Here is a 20,264-nt window from a genome sequence, read left to right as displayed (position 1 = left end):
ATAGAACTACAGAATCGCAGTGACGCAGGAATATCAACTAAAGCATCCATGACAGACGGCCACCCAACCTCTGCTTGAAAACCTGCAATGAAGGCAGGTCCACAACCTCCTGAGGGAGACTGTTCCACTGTCAAAACAGCTCTTGCTGTCTTCCTGATGTTGCCTTGGAATCCCCTTTCTTGTAACTTGAAGCCATTGGTTCGGGTCCTACCCCACAGAGCAGGAGAAAACAAGCTTGCTCCATCCTCCATGTGAGAGCCCTTCAGATATTTGAAGATGGCTCTCATATCTCCTTTCAGTCTCCTCTTTTCCAGGTTAAACATACCCAGCTCCTTCAACCACTCCTCATCAGGCTTTGTTTCCCAACCCTTGATCATCCTGGTCTCCCTCCTCTGCGCACCTTCCAGCTTGTCAACATCCTTCTTAAATTGGGGCGCCCAGAACTGGACACAGTCTTCCAGGTGTGGTCTGACCAAGGCAGAATAGAGCGGTACCATTCCTTCCCTCTGGACACTAGACTTCTTCTGTTGATGCAGCCTAGAATAGCATTAGCTTTTTTTGCTGCTGCATCACACGCTGGACTCATGTTAAGCCTGTGGTCCACTAAGGGCTAGCACCACTTCAAGCCTTATAACCTGGAACCTGGGCATAGCTGTCAACTTTTCCCTTTTCTTGCGAGGAATCCTATTTGGAATAAGGGAATTTCCCTTAAAAAAGGGAAAACGTTGACAGCTATGAACTTGGGAGGTTTGCCAGGTGAGCTCAAAAAGGTCCTGGACCTGTGCGTATGCCTGCCACAAAGGAGACAGAGATCACCACCTCCTAATTCAGGGGCAGGGATTTTTCACCAAGGGCCATGTTCACTTCTAGGTAACTTTCTGGGGGCCACATGCCGGGAGTAGGCGGCGCCAGAAGTAAAAATGGGTGAAGCAATCAGCATTACAAATCTCAGGTATGCTTTCTTAGAATCTCTTTTGATCCCCCCCCCCTTGAGACATTTGATTTAATGCATACGTTCAGAAACTGTAGGGTGTTGTTGTTTTTTAAGCAACAAATAAGAGGGAGGCTGAAAATCACCACTACCACAGAGCTGTGGCTTTTTAATATTGGAAAACTTTTATTTTATTTTATTTTCTCTTCCAAATGAGCACCAACACATATCGTAAATAGGTCAACAAATGCTTCCTTCCTTCTAATACTGAAGTACTATGTACAATTATACAAAGGACATGACGAGGTGAAGACCCCCCCCCAAAAAAAACAAAAAAACAACAACCCCAAAACAATTAAAAACATTTATTACTGAAGCAAAAAAACGACCTGAAGAATATGCCAAACAATAAAAATAAAATACAAATAAAACAAAAACCCAAGAAATATGTACACACAGTTTGTAAACACAAGGGCGTCAACACGACAGGCTGGTATTGGAAATATATTTGCTTCATTTGAAGAAAGCATTAAGGTGCCCATTGTATCTTACCCATAATGCTATTCTGCTCACAGTTAAGTGGGCAGGGTTTTTTTTTTAAAATTTAAAGTTAAAAACCATTTGTTTTCTCCTTCTTCAACCGTTTTCCAGCATTCAACTTCCTTTTTCTTTTTTCTTTTAAAAAAAGATTCCTGAAAGTCAACACACAAACAAATATTCCAGAACATTCCACTCCCCGGTTTTCTCTCAGACAGGTAAAGCATTTCTTCAGCTACTCATTCATTTCTTTCATCATGAGCGATGCAAAGCTGGGTTGTGTGTGTGGTGGGAAGTGCGATTCTTCCTCATCTTTGAAATGATACTATGAAATGTATATTTAATACATAATTATCTCAGTTCGAAAACACAGACATACACACAGGAATAAAAAACAAACAAACCAATACGCGAACACGAGGAACAAGAGATTTTACCTGCTTGTTTTGTCGTTTAAAATGTGTGTGCACCAGAAAGTTTTATGGGAAGGGGCAGGGCGTGTGGAGAAATGAAGCACATGCAGCATTGATCAAGCACACTGCCAAAGAGTCATATTGCCAAAGCGCAATCCAATCATTTGTGCTGTTGGTCCACTTGGGAGATTTATAGAGCAATCAAAACTGGGGTAAAAGGAAAGACTGAACAGCGACGAAAAAAAATAAGAGACCCATTAACGCCAGAGATGTAAACATGTCGCCAGAATCTAGAACAGTGATGGCCAAACTTGGCCCTCCAGCTGTTTTGGGACTACAATTCCCATCACCCCTGACCACTGGTCCTGTTAGCTAGGGATGATGGGAGTTGTAGTCCCAAAACAGCTGGAGGGCCTAAACAGATAGAATCAGAGGTTGCCACCTTTTCTTTCTGACTGTGCTCCTGCGCCTTTAAATGACAGCTAAATAGAGCCACTGAGATGTCACAGGAGGGGAGGAAAAAGACCCCCCCTCACTAGTTCCTCCCCATGCTGAGAAATTTTGCTCTGCCTGCAAATTTGTGTGTGAGGGTGCTGTTAAAAAAAGGTGGCAACCCTAGACAATATCTGCTGCCGCACACCCCAAAAACCTAAAACAGGAGGCCTGCTTACAATACAGAGACCCGTGGCTAAAGAACAGGACAGGAAGCAGCTTGTGCTGTTTAGAGATATTATTATTTTAAAAAAGGACAATCTATGTTGCCAACTCACTTGCCTTGCTATGCTGCTTGCCACTTGAAGCCTCATTCTAGAAGACAGTTTCCATATTATTCACCTTACTGAATTAGATGGTTCACCTGGTAAAACAGAGATTTACGGAAATCCGGCAGCAGAGATTCACGAGTTACTTCTTGTTGTGAACAGAGCACGGCCATTGCTAGTGCTATAGTGACTCCAGAGGCAATGAACAAGCTCTGAAATTGATTCTTTGGTCTGGTTCAGAGGAAGTCTCTACATACAGACATATAGACAGAGGTGGCCCAATACATTTGGTGGTGCCAAAGGCAAGAAAATCTAAATGGTACCTCCCTCCCGCCCCTCCACGGTAAACATATAACGAAATAAATAAATCATAGACAAGTTTCGATACAAAATCATTCCTGCATCGTGCAGCGGAACCTAGCTAATGCGTACAGAGGGAAAGTCTGGGGCAGTGTGAGAAATTAAGACCCGACGAGTCCAATGAATGGGGTGCCTGTTGCACCTCTCTTGCGGTAGGGGAGGCACATGCTGAACACGGACTCATGCAGAGACACACAAGAGATGGGCTTCTCTGGGGCAGTGAAGAGGGTGGTTTCACTGGTTGTGGCTGCTCCCACTGATGGCAGGGATAGAGGGGAGAGAGATGTTGATGGACAAAAACTCCCTTCACCCCCAACACCACTAGCCGCGTCCGGAGAGCCATTGATGTTCCCTAGGCTGTCAATCAAGTTGAAGGGAACGACAAACTAATCCACTCCTGTTTGGATAGAGAACTGCTCATGTTAGTCTACAACACCAGAAAGGAGGAAAGAAGACCGTGTCTTTCAAGAACTGTTCCCAGGTCCAGATGAGGGTCTCAGCTAGGCCAGGGCCACATCCACACCCAGCATTTAAAAGCAGTTATAACATTTTAACATACCCCTCAAGTGTCCCGGGAAAAAAAAAGGGAAACTCTGTTTCTTATTGTAAGAGAACAGTGGCCATTTGGGTTGCTGTGATCTCGCGGCATGATTTCTCCCGCAAAATGTGTTTTTGTGGGGGTTGCGATTTCACACGGTGCCCAGAACTTAGGCTGTGCAATTTTTGTTTCCCCCCCCCAAAAAGCTCACAACTTTGCGGGTGTCAGGAATTTTACTTTTTGAAATATGGCAACCGATCCCTCTTCCCAGGGAACTCTGGGGACTGTAGTTCTGAGTGGGGAATAGGGGGCCTTCCTAACCGCTCTCAGTACCCATGACAAACTAAGGCTCCCAGAATTCATTGGGGGAAGCCATGACTGCCTAAAGTGGCACCACAGAGCTTTAAATGTATGGTGCAGATATGGCCTAAGGCCCAGGCCACAGCTTTGCAGCGGCTGAGGTGTTCCTAGGGTGTCCCTTGACAAGAAGATCAGGCAGCTCAGAAACTAGAAAGCAGTCACAGAGTGGCTCGGGAATATACTTTAAGGAAGCAGACAATCCCAGTAAGTCTTGAGAGATTTCCCAAACCGAGGCTTCCCTCTAACACCCCGCCGTTATCAACCCCGGACACAAAAGACTAGACAGCCTGGTGCTATTTAAATCCTTCCAAGCCACAACCTAAACTCCCTTCCTTCTAAGTATAGCTCAACATCTTGCCACCCCCTTCAGATGTAGGTACAAGTCACATCCCAACTGAAATCAATGAAAGTCCAGCTTATGTTAATGGAGTTAGAATTATATCTTCAGTCTCTTTCTTTTGACACTACATTTGGCCCTGCCTTGACAAATAAATATATACGAGGGTTTGCTCCCATTTTATCCTAACAAGAACGCTGAAAGATGGCCTTTCCTGAAGATATTCAGGGAGCTCTTTGACACTCGAGTGCCCGATTTGAAAACATGTTCCCCTGATTCAAATCTGAACACCCCAATTACTGTATCGTACAAACATGTTTTCCACACTTCTCTCTGGGACAACGATGAGGGTGCTCCAAAGACAGAGAATTTGAAAAGACGAAAAGGCACAAGATTTAAAACAACATCATGCAAAAGTTAGCAGCATAGCGTAAGCCATTGAACGGCACTCACTGAGATTATCAGGAGCAACCTATATACACTCAAATGGAAGTCCCAAGACAAGGAATTATTTCAACATCTGTCTCTGTCTACATTCAAGAGTGTGAATTACCGTGCGTCCCTGAATTTATTTATATACTTAAAAGTGAATCCTTGCCTCCAGACGTTCCAATGGGCTTCTCATTAACCACGAAACTGGCTGTATATTAGTTTCTTCCCTGCCCTGCATTTCTTAAGGTCTTGTTTGATTTGAACGCAACTCCCTGCTAACAAACATCTGCCTAACATCTGCATTATTTCCCTTTAAATAATAGTTTGCAAGACAGAGAGAGAATAAAAGTTTAGAAAAATCCAAAACTGCAACACGCAAAAGTGGTTTGGTGGGGGGGCCGGCGGGGTGTAAAAGACCACATATATATTATTTTTTAAATTCAACATTATTAACATAAAAAGTACATATGCTACTGCCTTGTATGGTATGTAGATATTATAATCAGGGTGTCATTTTTATATGATCCAGGAACCCAAGGGAAGAACAAAGTAGAATGGGCAAGCAGAGGAATGACCCTATCAAATTCTGCAAGTCAGAGGGATATAATTCAAGATCTATTCTTTCCATCAGCCAAGGGGAACTCAGTATGAGACAGGGACGGTGTTTCCACCTACAACCTGTAGGATTCAGGGGGGGGAATGGCCATGGTTCTAGCCCTCATGATCAGGAGATAACTTCAACTCTCATTGCTTAATGCTCCAGTTACAGATAGGTAGCCGTGTTGGTCTGCCATAGTCAAAATAAAAAAATTCCTTCCAGTAGCACCTTAAAGACCAACTAAGTTAGTTCTTGGTATGAGCTTTCGTGTGCATGCACACTTCTTCAGATACACTGAAACAGAAGTTGCCAGATCCTTCTATATATTTTTTTATTTTTGCTTAATGCTCATTTTAAATCCCCCCCCCCCCGGAGACAACGGCTGACCTCTGCAGTCTGCTACCCATCAGGAAAAGATGGTACCTATCAACTAACTTGGGGACAAAAAAAAAATTAGCCAAGTTCTTTGGTCATGCTGTAAAAAGAGAGAAATCAAATTTCCAAAAGCCATTGATTCAGAACACAGTGTTTTTGAGCATAAACTCAAAATCACCGGGGGGGGGGGAGGGCATCAGGATGCTGATAGGCTTCCAACTCCCAGCAGCCCCAGCAGCCAGCATGGCCAATGGTGAGGGACGATGGGAGTCCAACAACGTCCAAGAAGGCCTCAGGTTCCCCACAAGTAGTTTAGGGCATCTACTTTTGCTTTTCCCCTTCCACTACCAAACACAAAACGCTGTCACACGAGTCTGTACTCTAAGAGCAGGTGATGGGTGATTTAGCAGCAAAATCTAGCAAAAGTTAAGAAGCACTTGAGGTTAATGTTTTAGCAGAGCAGGAAGACTGAAACTAGATCTCAGAAGGGACAGGCCAAAAGGGTGCTTCCGATATCAAATGGTTTAGAGAGGGGAATGGGCTGCAGCCACACAATAAAAATGGGGTGTCCCATCAGGTAAACAACGGGCGCTTGTAGTGGAACAGGCTTGGATTTTGAGGGACTGGACTTCCCCAGGTCCAAGCTGGGTATTGCACTGTTATTAGGACTAGCATGTAAACAGGTGGTGTGGAGAAGTATCAAGACTCCTGTTTATCCTTTCATCTGCAAAGGCAGCAATTCGTGGATCTTGCCCCACAGACAGATCTGTGCCCTGAAATTAAGCGTTTTGCTACAAAGTATGATTATGGGGGTGCTTCTCTTGCACCATCAGAGCCAATTAATCAGCAAGCATTAGTGATTGAACCTAATTCCCTCCTCCTCACCTCAAATTTTCTCTTTGCTTATCACTCTCAAGTGGGCATCCCCCCCCCACTGCTGCTAACCTGAGTCTCTGCCGCAGAAAAAGGAATCCCAACAGGAGGCCAGGAAAACCGGATGGTTCTCAACGCCTGCCCTGACCAAAATAAACAACAACAAAAACCCACACCATGGGCTATACTGGATCTCTTTCTTGCCAGCAGATTGCGACAGATTTGCAGAGCAGATTAACCTACATGAGAAGATTTCCACCAATAAAGCAAGGGTGGAATGAGAAAAAGAGAGAGGCGGCGAGGGGGGAAGGATGGAAAGGAATTCATTTAGATGTGTACAAATTCAGCCTGACTTCACTTGTCAGACACCGGAGTCGCTTTGATGCAGAATGCAAATTCACAGTGTCATTGACAATGCATTGAAATGCAAAAAAACAGGGGGCTCTCAAAGCTCTCCCCTTGCGGCCCCCTGTGTCCCCCCCAAAAAAGACCCCTTAACATGACCAGAGGGAGGCCTTGAAGCAAAACAGGAGTGATTCAAAAGAAGGCTACCCCTCTGCCATGCACAACCCTGGCCCGACATAGAACATTGGCAGGTAATATTCTACACACACCCTGCAAATCTTAACAGACAGTTAACATGTTTAGCCAGATCCAATGGAGAAAGCAATTTCTTCTAATATAGTGGGGAGGGAGAGGCAGACAAGGATTCTCACAGGTCTTTGCATTGGGAGGCCCCGCTGCTTTCTGATGGCCACTGAACCTTGGTGCAACATCAGGAGTAAGACAGCATCTTTCCTTCCCAACTGGGAAGGACAATTTCGACAGTAGCCCCAGATTTGGGCAGGCTAAAATGGCCCGCCATCGTTTGTGAACTCTCCCCTCTTCTATACAGAGCTGTTGCTCCATCTCTCGCACCTACTTAACAGAGTAGAGGAAAACTGTGGCCCTCCATATGCCACTAGACTACAACTCCCATCATCCTTGACCCTTGGGCTATGCTGGCTGCTGGGAACTGGAGTCCAACGGCACCTGGGAGGCTGCAGGGTTCTCCACCTGGAGGTTTTTAAGAGTCCTCTGCTTCTTTCAGAGCTGCCTCTGTTCAAAACACTCACCCCCTCCCCCCACTGCTGAACCAGAACTTAACACACACTTAGGCTCTGAAACATTTGTTACTGCCTGAGTCCACCACCCCTGTTGTGTTTTTGTTCTTTTTAAAGAGTCACACTTAACAGCACAAGTGCAGGTCGTCCAACTTATCATCTGCAGAAGCGATCCAGGCTTGTTTCCATCATCCTAGTGAGACCAGTCAGCCCCCCTCCCCGCAAAAAAAAAAAAAAATAATCAAGCAGTCAGGAGGCTGCAAAACTGCCAGCAATTTTGTTAAGGGTATAGATCACCACCTCCTTGTTCTCCTTGCTCCCCGCCCGCCTCAAATGTATTCGTTCCATTCAATTTTGAAGCAGGACATGCTTCCTCCACTTGAAGTGTCAACGTCGTAGGAAGAAAATGGCGAAGGGTTTCCGATCTCCCAACATCAGCACCGCAGTGTTTGGGTGGGCTTGCTCACTGGGGAACAGGAGGCCAGGGAGGGCTAGGCCCGGGACCTGTGTTTACACCCCCCTCCTCTCAAATCAAACATTAGTACGAAAAAGACGAAAATCCAAAGACATCACTTAAAAAAGAAACAAGCAATCAAACGAGGAACACAGACCAGTCTGGGGATGCCACTAGCGACGAGTTTTTAGGCTACAGTCTTTGAGATGCAGAGAGGATACAGCCATGAGGTATATATATTTTTTTCTGCGGTCCACAAGTTTCAAGCCATGGTTGACCAGGAATTTTTTTTAAAGGCCAAGCGGGGAAAGGAGTAGGGGCGATGCAACACTCCCGCGCGCCCGTGCCGGGACCCTTGGATTAAAAAAACCCACACACACACCACCCCAAAACCAACCTCCAGTTTGTACTGAGACAATGTCACTTAGGAAACGGTTTTGGGGGGCACAGAGTTCGAGTCCTCATAATATCTATACGCACCCCCAATGCCAGAACACAGAGGAGTAAGGGAGCTGGGCAGGGGAGTGGGGGAGGAGGAAGGGGACCAGAAGTCAACTCACAAACAAGAGACAAAAGCAAAGAGAGACAGAAGTTATCGAGGCCGGTCACCGCTAAGGATGGCAGGAAGGGTTCTGTGAGGAAGCATCTCAACACGACGATGACGACGACAAGCCCCCAAACGCACGGAACCAAACGGTTGTCAGTCACTCGCTCATATATATATGGGGGGGGTTTTCCGGGAGATAAAATGTTCGGTAGGATGACAAACTCCCTCTCTCTCTTGCCCGTGTTCGGCGTGCGTCTCCTCGCCATTTAATCCCAGCCGTTGTCCTTGATCATGTGAGCTAATTCAATGATGTATTTGCCTTCCTTATACTTTTGACTGCTTTCAAACGCGTGTTCCTGGAAAGGGAAAGAGACAGAATCAAAACAAGGGAAAGGAGCGAAGTTCCTCCTGGGTCTCAGTCCAGGGACTGCGATGTCCGGAAACAGAATCGAGTACCTTCCGCATGCAAAGAAGATACTGTACTACACACTGAGAGCAGTGCGGTGTAGTGGTTAAGAGCAGTGGACTCGTAGTCTGGTGAACTGGGTTCAATTCCCCGCTCCTCCACATGCAGCTGCTGGGTGACCTTGGGCTAGTCACACTTCTCTCTGAAGACTCTCAGCCCCACTCACCTCAAGAGAGTGTTTGTTGTGGGGGAGGAAGGGAAAAGGAGATTCCTAGCTGCTTTGAGACTCCTTAAAGGGTAGTGAAAGGTGGGATATCAAGTCCAAACTCAAACTCTACTGAGCTACAGCTCTTCAGTAAGGAATCTGGACAGCACCAGGTTAGGGAAGGAGGTCGGGTGGGCCCAGGAGATTTCCCACCCCTCTTGCATTACTGTGGGAACTGTGATCATCATCTGACAGTACAGCTCCAGTGTGAAATGGACAGTCACCACAAACAGGAGCTCAGCTTCTTTTAAAACCCAGCTGAAGTGTGCAAAAGTTGTGGGCCTTTTCTAAACATTGTGTATTAGCAGAGGTTTTGGAAGGGAATTTACAGAGGCTCACTTTTTTTCTTTTTGGTTCCTGAACTGCCCAACCATGTTTTGGAAACATAATCCGATTGTTCAAAGGACTGAGGGTTTCAGCGCCTGGCTGGCGTGAACTCCCAAGGTCCCTTTTGCAACAGGATCAAGTTCACAGATTTATCCCAGAGGCTGAAATGTTGCTAACTTCCCCAGCTGCTCAGCAGCCAACCCCAACTCCAGCCTTGCTGTGGAAGAGGGCACCTCTATCGGGTCTTTTGCACAGCTCAAAGCCAGAGTAGGCTTCGCCACACCGCCAAAAGGATCAGCTAGCTGGTATTCAGAAAGAGACCTTGTCCCAGGAATAAAGCATGTGTTTTATGCAGAATCAGAGCGTTGGTGCATCTAGCTCAGTACTGTCTACACTGGCCGGCAGCAGCTCTCCCCTAGGTTTCAGGCAGGGAGGGGACATTCCCAGCCCTATCTGGAAATGCCAGGGAATTGAACTTTCCTGCATACAAAGCAAGGGCTTTGCCACTGAGCTACAGCTTGCCCTCTAAAAATAAAAGGAGATTCCAGTTATCACAATAATAATAATAATAATAATAATAATAATAATAATAATAATAATAATTTAGTATTTATACCCCACCCATCTGGCTGGGTTTCCCCAGCCACTCTGGGCGGCTTCCAACAAAACACTAAAATACAATAACCTATTAAATATTAAAAGCTTCCCTAAACAGGGCTGCCTTTAGATGTCTTCTAAAAGTTTGGTAATTATTTTTTTCTTTGACATCTGGTGGGAGGGCGTTCCACAGGGTGGGTGCCACTACTGAGAACGCCCTCTGCACTGGACCTCAGTGTCCGGGCAGAACAATGGAGGTGGAGACGCTCCTTCAGGTATACTAGTCCGAGGCCGTTTAGGGCTTTCAAGGTCAGCACCAACACTTTGAATTGTGCTCAGAAACGTCCTGAGAGCCAGTGTAGGTCTTTCAAGACTGGTGTTATGTGGTCTTGGCGGCCACTCCCAGTCACCAGTCTAGCTGCTACATTATGGGTTAGCTGTAGTTTCCGGGTCACCTTCAAAGGTAGCCCCATGTAGAGCGCATTGCAGTAGAGTGCATTGAACGAAGGGCCAAAGGGGACAAGATTTTAAGAAACAACAACACTCACGTATTTCCAGCCCAGCGTGGTTTTGCAGTTTTCACAGTAAATGTCAGCAACCGCATGCAGTCCTGTTAGCAAAACCCGTTCTTCTGCAGGGCCACAGCCCACATTAACTCTGCAAATGTGGGAAGAAGGAAGAGAGAAGTTTTGATTCGGAGTTCCTGGTCCATTTTGCTGCAGCAGCTGTGCTCCTCACTAAGCACACCTCTGTTCTTATATGAATAAATCAGTATCATGCCACTTCAAGCAGACATGGCTTGTTAACTGGAAAGGGCAGGGATGGGGAAACCCGTGGCTCTCTAGACACTGCTGGACTCAGACTCCCATCAGCCTCAGCCAGCATGGGCCAACACAAAGGGATGATGGGAGTTGTATTCCAGCAACAATCTGGAGGGCGGAAGGTTCCACCTCTCCCTTTCTTACGACAACAGTGACAACGGAGACGGGGATGGGGGGTGGAACCCAGACACTTACACTGAATTGAAGAGATAGGCCCGGCCCTGGCTTCCTTGAAAAGACTGTAAGGCAAAATAAAAATAGTGTTTTTCATGATGAAAGTCACACCCTGTCAACAACCAAAAAATAAAAATCAGTCCCTGATGAATTATTAGCAGTGATCTCAGTTGCAGCAGCACGATTTTGCACCTGGGTGGGTGGGGGAGAGAGCATCCTTTTAACCCAGAAGAGGCTGGCAGCGATTAATTCGCTCCATCCTTGTGGATCCTCTCTGCAAAGAAAAAAACAACAACACCCCAACTCTAGTTGGTGCAAATCCCTGACCTCACCACCCTCTGGAGCAGTTATGGGGAGAAAGAAAAGACCCAGAAGTTTCTGTTCAAGGAAACTTGGATTCTTGCAGTCTGCAGGTCAGAAAAGTTAGCAGTGTAGGAGATGTTTAAGAGGATGAGAGAATAGTGTACATTGTAGGTTGGGGAGAGGGAGAGAGAGAGAGAGAAGCTCAGATTCTAGTTTTAAGAGAGTGAAATGGTCTTTTAGATTACATCTAGTTATAATCTGGATTGCATCTAGATTACAAAAATAAAAATAAAAAGGGCTTGCAATATTTTCAGACTTTGGAACATAGTTAATTGGCATAACAAACCCCAGACCTTCTGATCCCAGGGTCCTCTGTTGACATACCAAATGCCGGATCTCCAGATTGCAGGACCGCCCCCTCCCCACTCCAGCCAGAGGTTTATGGCACCTCTGACTCCGTGTCCTCAAGTGACATTAGCAACCAGCTCTCCTCTGGCCTCACCCCCCCCTTCAAACACACAAATGTACCAGACACCTTTTGATTGGTCCCCTGACGGCTGGCTCAATTACATGAAATTGCCCGCCCACAAGAAGAATAAACAGACTCCACCTCCATTTAAAGGGCTACCCCCCCACCCCATCTCCCCATCTGAGTTTTGCAGAGTGGAACACAGACAGTTTCCCCTCCCCTCCAACCTCTTGGGATGTTTGCAAAAAAACACACACAAAAAAAAAACACAACACCATTTGGTTTGAATTAAATATGTGGCAAGGAAACTTTTCCATCTCATGCGAAGGTTTCAAAGAGCCACACACCCTTTGTGAAGAACAGAGAACATAGTAAGCCAGACTATGGAAAACAAAACAAAAGCTGTGTGTGTATGTGTGTTCCCCATCCCAGCTCAAATAAATAGGTAGGGTTGGTTTTTGAGTTTCTCATCAAAACCAGCCAAGAATAGTTCCTGCACTGCTAACTGTAAGGCAGACACTCTCATCTTCCAACAGAACAATTGTTTTCTTCAAAGTATGGTGAAAGATACACCAGCATATTACTTCTGCCTTGCAGCAACCAAAGTTTCTGGCCCACAGACATTCCTGCTACCCTGCCTGCCCAGACAGAATTTCTAATAAACTAGGGATGGGTGAGCTGTTTCATGGCCAAGGGCAAAAGAAAGAAAGAAACAACTACTCTCTGATTTGAAGAAGAAACCTTGACTGCCTGATCACCTAGAGGAAAACTCTGACTCGCCACAGGAGACTAAGCATAAATCACCTCCCCCAGAAATGCAAGGCTGAGCTAACTGTTGGAACTGTTTAGCCACCCAGATGCACAAGATAGGTATGAATTAATTTGATAGCTCCTGACCCCAGTCTTTCAACCAAATCCACCTGATTTCATGGCTGCTTAACACAAGGTCCTTGCTCGGGTCTCTGCACTAGAGACGTTAGGAATCGTAAACAAGGGACTGCAGGAATAATTCATTCTTTCTCACACACACTCTCTCTGCAGGGTTTTCATCCGGCTTAAAAAAAATATTTGATTAGCCCCAGAGAGGGACCCAATTACCATAGAAACACTTAGCAGATTTCAGATCCGAAAGGTCAACGCCGAAGCTGTTGATCCCCCTCAGGTCAGATGGAATGATTCAGATCTATTTTTAATCAGCAGTCGCAGCTCCTACACCCACTCCATTTCCCTTCCAGCCCACCAGTTCAGAAATCTCCACCAGAGGCTTAAAAATAAAATAAACAAAGCACCTCACCCCCCCCCCCCAAAGAAGCAGGCCACAAGATACCTCTGGAGTGTGCAAGGGGCGGACAGTGGGGGATGGACTTTAAATTAGTTGAAGGGGGGAAAAGAGGCCAAACCACAGAGTGGGAAGGAGCCGTAACTGAGTGGTAGGACGTCTGCTTGAAGTGTAGAAGGCCCCAATGGCATCTCCAGGTAGGGGCTGGGAAAAGACTCCCTTACCTGAAATCCTGGAGGACTGTGGACAATATTGAGCTATATGGACCAGTGGTCTGACTCTATATGGCAGCTTTCTATGGGGATAGGTAATCAAGAGGAAAGGACGCTGCTGGCGCTGTGGGTTAAACCACCGTGCCGCTTGGGCTTGCCGATCGAAAGGTCGGCGGTTCGAATCCTCGTGATGCAGCGAGCTCCCGTTGCTCGGTTCCTGCTCCTGCCAACTTAGCAGTTTGAAAGCACGTCAAAGTGCAAGTAGATAAATAGGTACCGCTCTGGCGGGAAGGTAAATAAATGGCGCTTCCATGCGCTGCTCTGGTTTTGCCAGAAGCGGCTTAGTCATGCTGGCCAAATGATCCGGAAAAACTGCCTGTGGAAGCGGACAAACGCTGCAACCCCAGAGTCATTCGCGACTGGACCTAATGGTCAGGGGTCCCTTTACCCTTTAAGTGGAAAGGTAACTTTGGTCCCCCCAAATTATGATGAACACACATTAGTATAGGGGCAGACTTTGGTAATCTTTCATACTATGGAGCCCTGTGCAAGGCCCCAATCTGGCACTCCTAAATGGGTCGTCTCAATTTTGTGCCCCCGCGGCTCGGCACCCTTTGGGGGGGGGACAGCCCTAAATTGGGTACTGCATTAGCATATAAATATGTGCATTCTCCCCCACAGGCTGCCCTGCTATGGCAGGGCGTAATCTGCCCCTCAGGAATCCTAGGCTCCCTCTGGAAGATACAAAGCTAATATACATGCAGCCAATCGGAAGCCGCGTCGGACGTTCGGGTTCCAAAGAACGTTCACAAACCAGAACACTCATTGAGATCCAGCGCCGAGGGCCTTCTGGCGGTTCCCTCATTGTGAGAAGTGAGGCTACAGGGAACCAGGCTGAGGGCCTTCTCGGTAGTGGCACCCGCACTGTAGAACACCCTCCCATCAGATGTCAAGGAAATTAGCAGCTATCTTATTTTTAAAAGACATCTGAAGGCAGCCCTGTTTAGGGAAGTTTTTAATATTTATTGCTGTATTGTTTTTAACACTCGATTGGGAGCCGCCCAGAGCGGCTGGGGAAACTCAGCCAGATGGACGGGGTGTAAAATAATAATAATAATAATAATAATAATAATAATAATAATAATAATAATAATACAGGAGGCAGCACATTTGACTCGCAAGGCATTTGGGACCCAGGTATGACTGTATGTGCTTTTCAAGGGGTTCATACTAATTCTGCTGGACTCAATTTTTGCCCAGATTTGTCTTCCTGGGTGTCAAGAGAGGGACTGATTTGATGGACGCGGGAAGAGATGTCACCGGAGGTGCTGGCAGTCACAGTCCTTGCTCAAACGTCTTAATGCAGCTGCTGTACAACGTAAACATGCAGCCACCCATAATGCAATGTGGAGATAATAACACCGCTTTCTTTCACGTACCTGTTGGGAAGACTGCGGTGTTAATATTCACAAGGAACACCGAACATCCGGAGCTCTATATAAATGCTAATTCTTTTTACATAATACTACCCTTACAGTTCTCTCTTATCTCGTTGGGAAACAGCCTTACAAACAAAAGAATCCTACTTCTGAAAACAGGAGAACGGCAATTTATTCCCTCAAGACTGACAGGTGGTGGAGAAACCTAACAAGTTAAATCATCCAGATTTACTACTGGGGGGAAAATAATAATAATTTAAGCAAGTAGACTGCCTTGGCCCAATAAAAAGCCCAGAGGATTCGCAGCCCTGACATGAATTATGAGATGATAAACGGGATCTGTGTGGTTTTTATCTGAAATATTGATCTGGAAATGAACGGAAATGCAGGTGTGAGGAAAACATGAGGCAGAAGCGTGACGCAGCGTCTAAAAGGGCTAATGCAATTCTAGGCAGCATCAATAACAAAGAAATAAAAAGGCGAAGTGACCAAATAATGAGAAGTAATGGCAGTGTTCTGGAATGTTCCCCGGGGCAAAGAGATAAAAATGGCGAGGGGGTTGGAGACCAAGTCGTGTTTGGGAAAGGCAGAATATGTTTAGCCTGGAGGCAGGAACAGGAAGAATAACCTGCTAGTGCAGCCTAAACCAGTTCAACGCCATGATCTCACAGGGGCAGACCAGAAGCGAAGCCTGAAAGTGGGAGCTGAGAGAAACACTTCTGGTTCCCAGTCTACTGTCTCTGAGTGAGGGGAGGATTAGGGGAAGGGGCAAAGAGACAATGTAGAGCAATGGTCCTCCAACTTCTCCCTCTACCTCGGACCATTTGAAAATTGCGGAGGGTCTTGGTGGACCGCTTAACGAAATGCCCTCCCGTCAGATGTCAAGGAGATAACTAACTATACAGTGGTACCTCAGGCTACATACGCTTCAGGTTACATACACTTCAGGTTACAGACCACGCTAACCCAGAAAGAGTGCTTCAGGTTAAGAACTTTGCTTCAGGATGAGAACAGAAATTGGGCTCCGGTGGCACGGAAGCAGCAGGAGGCCCCATTAGCTAAAGTGGTGCTTCAAGTTAAGAACAGTTTCAGGTTAAGTACGGACCTCCGGAACGAATTAAGTACTTAACCTGAGGTACCACTGTACAACTTTTAGAAGACATCTGAAGGCAGCCCTGTATTGGGAAGTTTGTAATATTTGATGTTTTATTATGTGCTGGAAGCCACCCAGAGTGGCTGGGGAAACCCAGCCAGAGGGGTGAGGTATAATTACATTTTTTAATAATTAATAATAATAATAATAATAATAATAATAATAATAATAATAATTCCTTTCGTAGGAATTGTAATGTGCTGTGCTAGGTGCTGTATGGTTTTTAATTGTATTTAAAGGCATGTAAAACACAAACCACCTGAATGTGTCTCGGTCACAGAAAGGATTGAATGACTCAATCGGAATTACCGTATTTTTCGCTCTATAACACGCACCCGACCATAACACGCACGTAGCTTTTAGAGGAGGAAAATCCGTAGGCATGCCACCCGTAGGCATTCCCTCCATAACACGCACAGACGTTTCCCCTTACTTTTTAGGAGGAAAAAAGTGAGTGTTATGGTGCAAAAAATACGGTACTTGTTTCCCCGCAAAGGAGTCCAACTGGAAATTGCTCAGAGGATGGAGCTATGGATCACACAGAGACCCACCGGGCACCCTCCTCAGCCACAGAGTTTGGGCTTTACTGTCCTGTTTTTTTTTATTTGCTTTGATTTCCCTCCAGGAGGTTTGCAGCTGTGCCCAGAAAAGGATTCTTAAAAGGGAAGAGATTTATGGTGGGGGTGGGGGGGTGAAATTATTGAAAGGGCAGCTGAAAGCCCTACAGACGTCTCCAAGAGAGCAGTCTGAGTACTTGGACTGGGAGAGCCCATTTGAAGAGAAGAAGGAAAAAGGAGGTGTGGGAAGGCCGGCAAAGCATTCCCTACATATTTCCATAATCAAGCACATCACTGTTGGGTTATTTCTCCTTTTTTAAAAAAAGAGAGACAGATGGAGGCATCCAAGTCAGAAAAAGCAACCTATTGTTAGAACGGCATGCAAGTGTTTGAGAGAGCTACAATGTGTCACAAAAAAACACCAAATTTCCCTCATTTAGGGCAGGGTTGGGTGGCACCTCAAGTCGGGGGGAGGCAGATGTGGCCCCCAGGTATCTCTCTCTCTGGCCCTTGGAACTCTCTTGAGGCCACACCCTCTTTCCCCAGCCCACGCCCTTCACTGGACTTGCTGCACATCTTAAGTGAGGGTGTTTGGGCTTAGCTGAAAGGTGTTTTTGATCTCTGCTCATGCCCCTTGCTTGCCAGGACGGAGGACAGGCAGAGGCGCATGTATGAGTGGGTGCCGAAATTAGCCTGCAGCACATTTACCTTTGTTTCTTGGGGGACAGGAGGCGGGCGGGTGTGGAGGACTCCCTGGTCCTGAATGGGGCAACTGTGCCCCTGAAGGACCAGGTGCGCAGCCTGGGAGTCATTTTGGACTCACAGCTGTCCATGGAGGCGCAGGTCAATTCTGTGTCCAGGGCGGCTGTTTACCAGCTCCATCTGGTACGCAGGCTGAGACCCTACCTGCCCGCAGACTGTCTCGCCAGAGTAGTGCATGCTCTAGTTATCTCCCACTTGGACTACTGCAACGCGCTCTACGTGGGGCTACCTTTGAAGGTGACCTGGAAACTACAACTAATCCAGAATGCGGCAGCTAGACTGGTGACTGGGGGCGGCCGCTAAGACCACATAACACCGGTCCTGAAAGACCTACATTGGCTCCCAGTACGTTTCCGAGCACAATTCAAAGTGTTGGTGCTGACCTTGAAAGCCCTAAGCGGCCTCAGTCCAGTATATCTGAAGGAGCGTCTCCACCCCCATCGTCCAGCTCCAAGGAGGGCCTTCTGGCAGTTCCCTCCCTGCGAGAAGTGAGGTTACAGGGAACCAGGCAGAGGGCCTTCTCAGTGTTGGCACCCGCCCTGTGAAACGCCCTCCCATCAGATGTCAAGGAAATAAACAACTAAGTGGTACCTCCGGGTATGAATGAGATCTGTTCTGGAGGTCCAGCCGCATCCCGAGGAATTCACAACCAGAGGACCGCTTCTGCGCATATGCGTGCGATCAAAACCTGGAAAAATACTTCTGGGTTTGCCCTGTTCGCATCCCAAAGTTTATGTAGCCAGAGGGATATGAAAGCGGAGATACAACTGTATCTGAGTTTTAGAAGACATCTGAAGGTAGCCCTGTTTAGGGAAGTTTTTTATGTTTGATATTTTATTCTGTTTTTAATCTGTTGGGAGCCGCCAAGAGTTGCTGGGGAAATGCAGCCGGATGGGCGAGGTATAAATATATTAATTATTATTATTATTATTATTATTATTATTATTATTATGATGATGACCAGTAGCAGCAGGTAGCAGGATGGTTCCGTGAATAAAGAGGATGCATACATTCTGCATAATGCCCCCCACCGGACTCTGTGGCTTTGTTTTGAGTGGGCCCAAAGGCTCTGGGTTCTAGAAACCCACTCTGCAGGGCAAAGGTGCCGTTGGTTGCTGCCAGACCCACTGGCCACACCCACGTCGTTAAGACACTTGTGAAAGCAAGTGGGATACAAGAATCCACAGAAATAAACTGAGCTGCATCTGCCCGTCGCCACTCTGCTTTCGCTTAAACCTCCTAAGAACTTTCTTGGCCGGACTACAAAGCCACCATGTAGCTCTTCTTACAGATGAGATACAATGCAGCTGAAACAAAACCCTTTCACCATCACACCTGCCAAAGACCGGGGGGGGGGGGTTTGGGAGACCCACTAAACCACCCAATGAGAAAGCAAAAAATGAGTTTCCATATGCTCACTTCCCGGAATGGATTTAAGGGGCCTGCTTAAAAGCACTGCGTGATCAATGTGCCTCCCCAAATAGAATCTGCTGATTAAGGACCACATTTTCCTTTGGAAAGCAACACATCTATGTGTTGAAAAGTTTCCGAGAGAGAAAGAGAGAGAGATTTGGTGGAGGGCAAGAGAAAGGGCCTAGTGTTCTTGTTTTTCAATTTGATCCTTTTACATGGGTTTGTACGTTTTGTGGTATTTTATGCATTGTGACTTTCCATTATTTTCATTGATTATAGTTTACACTTAAGAATTACAATAAAGAATTACCAAACAGTTTAATTATTATTTGCTGACATTTAATTTTACGCTTTGCTATTACGTTCTAACAGATTACTGACTCTTGCTTCATTCAATATGTTGTTAGTTGTAAAGTAATGTTTTTATTGTGACTTTTTTTGGATGGGGTCAGATTGTTATTAGGCGAGTGATTTGTCTATTTTGTTGTTCCTTCAGTTTCAAAACCGCTTTGTGTATGGCGTAATGTAGAAAGGTGGAACACAAATAAAAAGTGGAAATAGAAAAAGTGAAAGGAAAGGGTAGGGGGCTTCCAGACCGAGGGCCATTTATGGGCCCTTTGCCCCTCTCCGCCTGGCCCTCGGGACGTTCCCCAGGCCACACCCCCTCCTCCAGCCTCACCCCTTGCACAACCTCCTTGCATGTTTTTGCCTGGCAGAAATGTGTTCTTGGACTCTGATAATGCCTCTTGCTTGGCTGCATGGAGGGCCGAGAGTGGTTATAGAAATGAACTTCCTGTCCAAAGGTAAAATGCTAATTCGTTGATCCACCCAGTGGCGTAGCGTGGGGGGTGCAGGGGGGGCCGGCCGCACTGGGCGCAACATCTGGGGGTTAGGGTTAGGGGGTACAAATCCACGGGTTAGGGGGCGCAAATCCACGGGTTAGGGGGCACAAATTACTTGCCTTGCCCCGGGTGCTGACAACCCACGCTACGCCACTGGATCCACCCACTTTTTCCTCTGGTCCTGCCCACCAACAGTATGTGGTCCTTGGAAGCATGGTCAGAGGAAAAGCTGTGCCCTTCTCTGACCCACAGCCAGCCTCTCTGGGCAGCCAAAGTGACTTTTCAAGAAGCCTGCAGTTGGCAAAAGAGCTCAAGGCAGGTTCCTGAGAATGGTCCTTTCCCTGCCGCTTTGAAGGCCAGTACAGTGGTACCTCAGGTTACATACGCTTCAGGTTACATACGCTTCAGGTTACAGACTCCACTAACCCAGAAATAGTGCTTCAGGTTAAGAACTTTGCTTCAGGATGAGAACAGAAATCGTGCTCCGGCGGCGCGGCAGCAGCAGGAGGCCCCATTAGCTAAAGTGGTGCTTCAGGTTAAGAACAGTTTCAGGTTAAGTACGGGCCTCCGGAACAAATTAAGTACTTAACCCAAGGTACCACTGTAAATGTATCTCAGCCTGGCCT

The 20,264-nt window shown here is 46.6% G+C and overlaps 1 protein-coding gene across 2 annotated transcripts in view; it reads right to left on the bottom strand.

Moving 5' to 3' along the window:
- Positions 1-8,418: 8,418 nt before the first annotated feature.
- The window catches only part of YPEL2 (yippee like 2), a 47,284-nt gene continuing 35,438 nt past the window's right edge, over positions 8,419-20,264 (bottom strand). For both annotated transcript variants that reach the window (XM_082202008.1, XM_082202009.1), the window contains exons 3-5: positions 11,231-11,274; positions 10,763-10,871; positions 8,419-8,975 (exon numbers count right to left, since the gene is read on the bottom strand). In XM_082202008.1, coding sequence (XP_082058134.1) covers positions 8,886-8,975; positions 10,763-10,871; positions 11,231-11,274 — 243 coding nt within the window. In that variant the 3' untranslated portion in view covers positions 8,419-8,885. The remainder of the gene's footprint in view (positions 8,976-10,762; positions 10,872-11,230; positions 11,275-20,264) is intronic.

The sequence above is a fragment of the Podarcis vaucheri genome (genome assembly GCF_965113315.1).
Source record: "Podarcis vaucheri genome assembly, chromosome: 15".
Taxonomy (NCBI): Eukaryota; Metazoa; Chordata; class Lepidosauria; order Squamata; family Lacertidae; genus Podarcis; species Podarcis vaucheri.
This window is presented reverse-complemented; position numbering and strand designations above follow the sequence as displayed.